At 38.7% G+C, this 10,547-nt stretch overlaps 1 protein-coding gene across 1 annotated transcript; it reads left to right on the top strand.

Annotated features, from left to right (window-relative positions):
- Nucleotides 1–7,657: 7,657 nt before the first annotated feature.
- On the top strand, nt 7,658–9,696 carry LOC109239445 (WAT1-related protein At3g30340-like). The gene is made up of 6 exons (XM_019406013.1): nt 7,658–8,002; nt 8,101–8,163; nt 8,351–8,467; nt 8,556–8,940; nt 9,152–9,303; nt 9,393–9,696. The coding sequence occupies exons 1-6, from the start codon at nt 7,821–7,823 to the stop codon at nt 9,538–9,540; spliced, it is 1,047 nt and encodes a 348-aa protein (XP_019261558.1). The 5' UTR covers nt 7,658–7,820; the 3' UTR covers nt 9,541–9,696.
- Nucleotides 9,697–10,547: the final 851 nt, after the last annotated feature.

The following is a 10,547-nucleotide window of genomic DNA, read 5'->3' as shown; positions in this document are numbered from 1 at the left end:
ATTGCATTCCAAAACCAGTTGTATATCCGGACTGGGGGTGAATGGGTAATTGGCTTTTGGTCCGAATTTCGGGTTTGGACCAAGCGGGCCCGGATGTTGACTTTTGTTGACTTTTTCAATAATCACCCAAATTGAGTCCTTTGTTATCGTGGGCGATTCCTAAGGCTTATTTTAAAACGTTTGGTTGGTAATTTGGTAGATATTGTTGGTTCGGAGGCGTGTTTGAAAGGCAAAGCAGTGATTGAGCTTTGACTGAGCTTTGAGTGGCCTAGTGTTCGAGGTAAGTGGCTTGCCTAACCTTGAGTGGGGGACTCCCCTTAGGATTTGGTATTGTTTAATATATAAGCACCGAGTATGTGAGGTGACGAGTGCGTTCACAGGCTATTGTTGAAAAACCACGTTTTCATTAAGCAAATATCCGTTTTTCCTTTAATTGAGCAACACTAGCATATGTAACTATCCTATTTAGTTTAGGAAAGCATCCATACGTGCCTTAACTGTCTAAACTGCCTATATGAACTCTGTGTAGCATGTTTAGTGAAATTTCATGTTCTTCCTTGACTCAGACTTAGCTTAAATTGTGGCTTCCTTCTTGTAACTGTTATTTCTGTTGGTTGAGTTGCATATTTACTTTGGGAGTACGAAACAGTATTCCGATAGATCCCCCTGCACATTTACGTTTGGGACTACGGAACGGTAATCCGGTAGATCCCCCTGTTCCGCATATTTACTTTGGGACTACGGAACGATATTCCGTTAGATCCCCCTGTACATTTGCGCTTAGGACTAGAGGATGGTATCCTGGGAGATCCCCTATTGTTATCTATGTGTTTTGAGTCGATGTCCTTCTATGCTTACATTCTTGTTCAATTTCAGTACACATTCTTACAGCGATATTTCATTCTGTTATATTATATATATACCTGTAGGGCCCTGACCTGATCTTGTCACTACTCGGCCGAGGTTAGGCTTGGGACTTACTGGTTACCGCTGTGGTGTACTCATGCCCTTTCCTACACATGCTTTTCGTGTGCAGATCCAGGTACCTCACATCAGTTGCTTTACCACTGAGACGAGACGACTGTAGAGACTTCAAGGTATATCTGCCGCGTCCGCAGATCTCGAAGTCCCTATCTATTCCACCCCATGTCAACCCTTCTTGTATTTTCTTCTTTTATTAGATTTTGGAGTACGGGAGTGGTGTTTCTTTCTTTAGCTTGTGACTTATGACATTCCGGATTTTGGGAGAGTTTATGTACTATTCGGATGTGATTATTGTATATGCCGAGCGGCATCGTATTTCCTTGATTAAATTTACTTATTAGTTGATAGCCTTTTTATGTTTTTGTTCCTTTATCCGCAATTATTAGGCTTACCTAGTCGTAGAGCCTAGGTGCCACCACGACGGTTCACGGGGAGAACTAGGGTCGAGACACTGAAAATATTTGATGTGTCACTGTCACTTCGTGGGCCAATTTGGCCATGATGCTGTATATACGAGATTTGATATATATATGTGTGTATATATATATATATATATATATATATATATATATATATATATATATATATATATATATATATTCGATTATGCTAACCTATGAAATTTTTTTAACACTATGTAGGTAAATAATTCAAATAATTGTGTAAATCAATTTTTGAAAGATATATCTTGGGGACCTGGGCTTCAGGTCACAACAATGTCTAAGTACATAGTGAATGGTTATAAGTTTCATACAGAGCGTTGCTCTAAAAATAAAAATAGCAACAACAGCAGGGTGTGGGTTCAAGCAAGTTGGAGATATTAATTATTATGGTGTGGTCAAAGAAATATTACAACTCGAATATACAGGTTGGCCATATAAAAAATTGATTCTCTTTAGATGCAAGTGGTTTGACACAAATCCACCAAGAGGTACAAGAGTACACCACCAATACAACATAATTGAGGTTAATCATACGAGGGAGTATTATCGCCACAATCCTTTCATAATTGCACATAACATTAGGCAAGTGTATTATGCTCCTTATCCATTGCGGCGGAATATGTCCGATTGGTGGGTTGTAATAAAAACTAAGCCTGTAGGTAGGGAGAAATCGAGAATGTGTTAGATGTTGCATATCAAAATGATATCTCCAGTGTTCATCAAATAGTGGACGATCAGTTAGAAAATGATTTGAAACATCCTGAACGCATATTGGATGAAGTTGATATAAATTTATAGAAAATGAGGACGAAGAATCAATGATGAAAACAAGTGAGGATGAAGAATTCTCGGACGAGGAACAATACGCCGACGAGGATTAAAAAGTTGGTTTTTTTAAAGAAATCTCATTTTATAGCTAGTTTCTTTTATGTTTTAATCTGAATATGTATTATATTATGCAGATGGCAGGCAAGGGTCAAGGTAACAATGACCCTACTAGTTCTCGGGGACGAGAAAAGGCTAGGAAGGGAAAGAGGAGGGTAGATAATAATACTCCCTGTTTTCCATCCTCTTCAGAGATGCCTATGTCTTATCCTCCACCACACAGCTATTCTGAGTTGCCACAGCATCACGAGCCCTACACCTTCATCCTGACACCAGGTCTCCATCATAGGGCCATAGGACTATACGTCCGATATACAGTCCAACTGCCTCACGGCCACGTGGATCGCAGCCATCTGCATCACATCCATGTGGATCACATCCCTACATATTACAACCACATGGATCGCATCCATCCATGTCACAACCACTCGGGTCATAACCATCAGTATCACAGCCACTTGGGTCGCATCCAGCTATGTTGCAGTCACAGGGATCCAAACCATCTTCATCATCGACTCCATCTATTTTAGGCCTTCGCTTGCGAAGCAGTAGTTCTGATCTCCCTACACCATCTACACATGCCTCTGACACACATGCTGAGGATGATGATCCAGAGGTAGCGCATTATGATCGCTATGGCAGGATCATCATAGTCCCTGAGGGTGATGGGTAAGAGTTATTTGTTATTTTTGTGTCTATTGTTTTGTAATGTTTTTACTAAGATATTCATGTATTTTATTGTTAAATTGCAGGTTCAGGCGGGGTAAGCAGATTACGAAGATAATCACCAATGCCATCAGAAAGATTTGTGATGGCCCTTATGCGGCTTGGACTGATTTCCCATTCTCACTGAAGGAGCAAATTTAAATCAATTTAAGGTATTAATGTTCTTTTAAGTAGTTTAATAATTTATATTTATGATGTTTCCATCTAATATTTGACTTTTAAAATGCAGAGAAAGTGTGTATGGAAAGACTGCTATAGCGCGAAAGTGGCTGCAAATTTTCATAATACTCGCAAGAGATTGGTGGATAATTTCTCGGATGCTAGAAAGAAGAACAAGAGGCATGGCTGGTGTCTTGAGGATTTATGGAATGATTTGTTAAGGCAATGGAACACTGCGGATTTCTTAGAGAGGAGCGAAAAAGGAAAGAAAGCTCGCGCATCCGAGAAAAGAGGCTCCTTGCACACTAGAAGTGCGATCAGCTCGGGGACAATAAGATTGGTAATTGCTTAAATTATTTTACTTTTCTAAGTATATCAATTATATTTATTAACTAAATTAATTTGTTTTCGGGAAAAAAAGTATGGGCGTCCAATAAGCAATGATGAGCTATTCAAAGAGACGCATATTGTAAAGAAGAAGAAAGAGGGGGATGGAGATAGGTGGGTCGAGGGCCGGGCAGAGACTGCATATGTAAGCTTTCAATTTTCTTTAAGTGTTCTAATTTACTTTTATAAGAATTTTTAAATACTAATTTAATTTAGAATAATGTAGGGTCGCTATCAAAGTAACGTGGAGTAATTCATTCGTAGTCATCCATCTGGTGAATAGGGCGAGCCAAGCCAACCTTCGGACGAGGATGCTCAAAGAATATGGTTGGAAGCTTTTGGTGGTCCAAAATGGGGAAGGTATACGGGCTTCCTACGAAAAAATTCCATCGCTATAGGTGTGGAATGCAAGGAATAGGGACTTCCTCGAAAGGCGAGGAACTTAATACGAAGAGCTTCTCAGCTATGCGGGAGACAGTGACAAAGCTTATATCCGAGCTAGAAGCTGCCAAGGAAAGAGAAAGGCTTAGAGATGCTCAATTCCTTGGTATGCAAGCTCAGATCAAAACTCTCCTATCTACTGGAGCTTTTCCGTTGCCCCGACCTCGTGAGTCATCGCCAGAGGATCGACCTCCACGTGATCGTTCCTCCCGTCCCCCTCGTGATCGTTCCTCCCATCCTCCTCGCGATCGTTCTTCCCGTCCTCCACAAGACCGTTCTCTATACCGTCTTGTAGATGAAAGTTCATCAGACAGTGATGATGATATTGTAGAAAACCCCTTGAATAATACTTTTATATACTTTGAACTAGAATAATAGAACAAGTTTTGAATTAGATTGAACGATTTTGAACTTGTTGTAATTAGTTTTAACTTGATTTTGGATTATTATGTTCAATTGGACTTTTATTTGTTAGTTTTAAAGTATTTATTGGATGTTTGGTTGTTGTTGTTGTTGTTGGGCTTTTTGGTTGGATTTGTAGTGATTTGGTGGTTGTTAGAGTTGAATTGGGGGTATTGGTATGCTGTTTTGATTTGGCAGGTGGTGTAGCTACCAAAACAGGCATTTTCTGCAAAATTAAACCCAGAAAACCGACAAACCTTGGTCGGTTACTAATTAAAAAAATTAAATTGAAGTTTACCGACCAATGTTGGTCGGTTAATGTACAATGAATTCCCAGAATTCAACATTACCAACAAAATTTGGTCGGTTTTCTGCCTACCCAGTCCAGTTTACCGACCAAAGTTGGTCGATTTTCTTAAATTTTAATAATTTTAAATAAAAATATTTTTCAATACCAACCAACTTTGGTCGGTAATTAAAATTAATAAATTTAATACACCGACAAGCTTGGTCGGTTAAATTAAATTAATAAAAATAATATTCCGATAAATTTTGGTCGGTAATCCATTAAATTGTCAGATGGTCGTGTAGAGCATACCGACCAAGGTTGGTCGGTAATTTCCGACCAACTTTGGTCGGTATGTTTTTTCGACCTTCAAAATACCGTCCACACGTAAATGGTCGCATTTTGGACAGTTATTGGCCATTACCGACCAAAGTTGGTCGGTTATTTTGGTCGGATTTTACCAGATTTCTAGTAGTGTGTTCAAATGGGAGAGTTGAAAGTTCATGTATCGGCTTTTAAAAACCCTACAAGTTTAAGTGGCCAGAAAGTCATTCTGCCTTTTGAGTATAATAAGCAATATTTTTGAAAAAAAGATTCACTAAATTAGTCAATAAAAAGAGTTTAAAAGTGAAAATTCGTCAACTTATAATTATTTTGTGTCAAAGATAAATAAGTTAAAAGGATTGTATAGAAAAATTAAAATAAGGGAAGTAAGCGTAATATTGTAAACCACAAGCGACACCATTGTGATAAAGTGGAAAAGGAGGGAAAATCTCTGACATTATCCCTAAAAATAATGAAGGAAAATTACCAGCATGCTTAATGTTACGCGGCGCCTTCCTGAGATTCCTTGGAAGGGCAACGTAAGGCTAGGCAACTGATGTCAGTGCAGTTGTTGTCCGCCAACTGAGGTCCCCTCCGTACGCTAGACAAGATTGTCAGTGTCGTACGGGAAAACCAATGTCAAGAGCAATTGAGAGAACAGAAATGAGAATTCAGAATGNAGCGAACCCTGAACATACATATATATGTTGTTCTAACTAAAGTAATGAAGCGGATTAGCATGACCAACATTTGACGGTTGTGACAGGCACTTAGCGAGCATTTTATCCGTCAAGCGAACCGTGAATGTACATAAAATGTTGTTCTAACTAAAGTAATCAGGTTTGTCATGGCGACTAATTACATTGGACGGTTTTGACAGGCACTTAGCGAGTATTCTACCCGCCAACCGAACCCCCTAAATGTACATACATATTTTCTTAACTAAAGTAATCAAGTTATTCATCACCAACATTGGACGGTTTTAACGGACACTAAGTGAGCATTCTACTCCCAAGTGAACCTTGAACATACATGTATATGCTATTCTAACTAAAGTAAACAGGTTCGTCATGACCAACATTAGACGGTTGTAACAAGCACTTAGCGAGTATTCTCCCTGCCAAGCGAACCCTGAACATATATACATATGATGTTCTACCTAAAGCAATCAAGGTTGTCATAACCAACATTGGACGGCAATGACGGGCACTTAGCGAGCATTCCACCTGCCACATTCCACCTGCCACGAACCCTGAACGTACATACTGTTACGCGGCGCCTTCCTGAGATTCCTTGGAAGGGCAACGTAAGGCTAGGCAACTGATGTCAGTGCAGTTGCTGTCCGCCAACTGAGGTCCCCTCCGTACGCTAGACGAGATTGTCAGTGCCGTACGGGAAAACCAATATCAAGAGCAATTGAGAGAACAGAAATGCGAATTCAGAATGAAAGAAAGCTTGATTTCATTAATGAAAGCTATTACAGAAAAGCAACGCGGTGTCGAGGGGGAGAGACACCAGTACAGAGAATTGCTTGCTTGCTAGAAAGTTTTGATTGCTTGATCCCCCCTAATAGTACTTAAAAAAAAATCCAAAGTTACAAGACTAGACTTGATTAAGCTAGAGAAACATAATGGAAGTACATGAAATAAAACTACTCTATAGTTACAATGAAAATGACTTAGTTTTCTATAAGGCAGCAGCAGGTCCGTTGTCAGCAGCAATGTCGTTGGCATCACGGTCTGCGCGCGCGGCGCTGTTGGCTTCTGCCTGCGGCTTGGTGCTCGCGAGGAATATCGGTGGGGCGACAGAGGCACCTGCGCGCTTGTCACTTGGCGCGGCCAAGACCACGGGGCCGTCCGTGGCGCTAGGCATTGGGAGGTTCGCTAGGACGCCACGGGGCGCGCCCAAGGGGTCATGGGGCATGGCTGGAAAGCCGCCCATGAGTTGTTCTAACTAAAATAAATGATGGGACTCCATATGGTCATGTACCATCAAACAACATGCAAATTGCAAAATGGAACATGTCCTATATGACAAATCTTGATCTTGCAAAGCTTTGTGTTGGTAGTTAGCTATGGCCTTCAAAGAAGTAAAAAGCACTTATACTAGCAGCACTGTTCATTATTAACCCAAAATATCAGAGGTTCAGAGTAATACAGAAGTTCCATTGCAAGTCTCTAGCAGCTTCAAACCAATAGAATTAGCTTTAGAAGATTAGACATATTGTTCTTCTCCCACTTTCCAAATATATTAACACATAAAAACAAGAGAAACCGGTCTTTATTTCCAAAAGGAGAAGGATAAGATGCTTAAAGTAATGCTTAATTGTATCTGCATCCACTTTCTGATATGCTCAAAATTTTTATTAGTAAATTATACAATGCCTTTGTGGTGGAAAAATAATAGTGGTTCTAGTCTTCAAGAGTCAAACTCATTACTCAAATGGAGAACATGAAACATGCATATAATTTCTGAGGTCATCAGCTGATGATATATAGAATATTAACAAACAAAGCGATTCGAACAATCTCCATAGGAACGATTCAATTAAAAAGTTGTGGAAAGTAGCCTCAAGAACATTATAAACATGGTCATATTTGCAAAAAAAAAAACAATGATGTGATGTTAGGAGAATCAATCTCATATTCACATTGTTTCCTGATGTTTTACTATATATGTTGGAGCTCATGATATATGCACCAAATGTGGCTTACAAAGCAAGGGAAACTAAAACCTTAAAAACAGGAGTTTTGTAGTAATACAAAGATCGTTATATTGCAGCAATGAGTTTCTTTCAGAAATGGAAACCAGTAGCTGCAATGATATTTGTTGAATTTGCTCTGGCTGTCGTAAACGCGCTATTCAAAAAAGTACTCAGTGGAGGAATGAGCCAATTGGTGATAGCTACATACAGGTTCTCAATCGCCGCGATTTTCTTAACTCCCATTGCATGTTTACTGGAAAGGTATGGCTTTTTACACATTTGTGTTCTGATTAGAAGAGTTTAATAATTCCATACCTGCTACTATTTAACAAAAAGATTTTATTCCCTTTCCTTTGCAGGAATTTCATATCAAATTTAACAGGTCGCGTTGTTTGTTCTCTGTTCTTCAGTGCACTTCTCGGGTCAGTTTTCTGCTCATTATATATGCTAAAGTATCTTCATCTCATTTGTTTGCATAATTAAAAGATTATGGTATTCACTTCCTTCTATCGTAAACAGCCTCTCTACCTTGTAGGGGTAAGGTCTGTTGTTGTTGTTGGTATTCACTTTCCTGTGACAACAAAGTTTGAGAAAGATTGTTGTTTTCAGGGGTACACTCACTCAGTATTTCTTCCTAATCGGGCTGAAGTACACCTCAACAACATTTAGCTGTGCTTTCATTAATATGGTTCCCATCAACACATTCGTTATGGCATTGCTACTCGGGTAAGCACAAACAACTACTGCACAATTGGTTCTTTATGTAATCATCAAATCAATATGCATGAACGATTAACCTGTAAAATTTTTGCAGGCAAGAGAAAATAACAATTAAATGCAAAAGCGGGAGAGCTAAGGCGTTAGGAACCTTATGTTGTCTTGGGGGAGCCTTAATACTTACGTTATACAAAGGAATGCCACTGATAAGCAAGCCGGCATCAGAAGCACATGAAGTGAACCACAGCACAAAGAATTGGATTGTTGGTTCGTCGTTTCTATTTGCTGGAAGCCTCGTTTGGTCGTCGTGGTTCCTCATACAAGCTAAGATAGGGAAGGAATATCCTTATCAGTATTCTAGCACAGCAATAATGTCATTACTTGGAGCCATTCAATCTGCTATATTGAGCCTTGTCATTGATAGAAACACATCAACTTGGTTTCTGAAAGGAAGTTTAGAGATCTCAAGTGTCATATACGCCGTGAGTAATCTCCTGTTTTTTATTCAAGATATTAAAGTTAGAATAGAAACAGCCGCCCACCTAATCTCTTAAACTAAAAATAGCCGACATATGTATAATATATGTATACTTCTTGAATAATATGTGTATAACTGTGTATAATCCATGTATAATCTATGTATACCGGCTAGAAAAAGTAAACAATGAATCTAACCGGCTATTTGTGTAACAGGGAATAGTGGGATCAGGGTTATGCTATGTGGTCATGTCATGGTGTGTCAAGAAAAAGGGTGCAGTTTTCACTTCTGCATTTAGTCCCTTTATTCAGATATTTGCTGCTGTTATTGACATCTGCATACTTCATGAACAAATTCATCTTGGAAGGTTGGAACTTCTTTTCTACAACAATTTCTTGACTTAAAAAAGAATTGTTGGATATTATTATTACTAAATAGATTTTCTTACTTTAACAGCATATTGGGGTCAATTTTGGTTATTATTGGCTTGTATATTCTTCTATGGGGTAAAAGTAAAGAAGCAGAAATTTTGAAGGATTCTCTAGCAACAGAAAAGAATGGACAAGCTACACTACCAGTTACGTCAAGTCCACCTTGTACTTAAGAAGACTACATGCAACAGAATTCCTCCCTGAAGCACTAAGTAGTGTAATTTCCAGTATCTTAACAACAAAGAATCAATGTTTTTAATAGCCAAAAGTGTATATTCCAGTTTAATTTGATGTTGCTAAATGCGCTACATATCGACGATATTCATCTTCTTCTTTCTGTAGAATTTTGGTCAAATATACAGAACACTACGTGAAAATTTACACCAGTTCTAATTCTTAACGGAGCATTTTGCCTTTTGAAACTAATACTACAACACTGCAGTATAAGCATAAATCTTGAATCAGATGAATTCAAAATGGTTCAACATTTAAGCTTAACCTTATCCGAGTTTGCAACCTGATATATGATTAGTACTGTTAGAGTATCCTAGTACATGTCTCCGTGGCTTGGAGCCAAAGGCGGATCTGAGATTTTTAGAATATTGGCACCACTAATGAAAGAAGAAAAAAGAAAGTATCAAGTGAGAATTGATCTCTATTCGTTTGGATAAATAACTTACTAGTATTCAACCAAATATACCATTTCAACCAAATGTACCATTCAACTGTTTGGAGCATAGGAGTCGGCAAAAAATATTAGATCAATTCCAGCAAATATATACATAAAATACATAATTTGACGAAGAGATCATGGGCTGACGTGCACCATAATTTGGACTACAAATCCGCTCCTGCTTGGAGCCTACGGTGGTATTCTACTTAGGCTTATCTTTATCATATCGTGTAATGCTCATCTCTTGTAGCTATCTACACATGTACATTGTACTATAAATATATGCTATAAATGAGAACTGCAGCAACGTTTTCTAATCACTATTTGAGCCGTGTATTGAATATTTATGTTGATGAATTATCATAAGCGGCGGAAGCAATTCCAGTATCAAAAACACACGTAATCCAGACAACTAGTATATTCGGGGTCTTGTACGGGTTACCTCTTGAAGCGTGAACAAATCTCTTCTATCACGTGAGCCTCCAGTTCCACGGCAACTCAATGAAA

The sequence above is a fragment of the Nicotiana attenuata genome, unplaced genomic scaffold (genome assembly GCF_001879085.1).
Source record: "Nicotiana attenuata strain UT unplaced genomic scaffold, NIATTr2, whole genome shotgun sequence".
NCBI lineage: Eukaryota > Viridiplantae > Streptophyta > Magnoliopsida > Solanales > Solanaceae > Nicotiana > Nicotiana attenuata.
This window is presented reverse-complemented; position numbering and strand designations above follow the sequence as displayed.

Excerpts from the sequence above, each read along its gene's own strand:
- LOC109239445 (XM_019406013.1), top strand. The coding sequence starts at position 7,821 with ATGAGTTTCTTTCAGAAATGGAAACCAGTAGCTGCAATGATATTTGTT. Across the intron at positions 8,003-8,100 it reads ATTGCATGTTTACTGGAAAG|GAATTTCATATCAAATTTAA; the intron begins GTATGGCTTTTT and ends TTTCCTTTGCAG. Across the intron at positions 8,164-8,350 it reads TTCTTCAGTGCACTTCTCGG|GGGTACACTCACTCAGTATT; the intron begins GTCAGTTTTCTG and ends TGTTGTTTTCAG.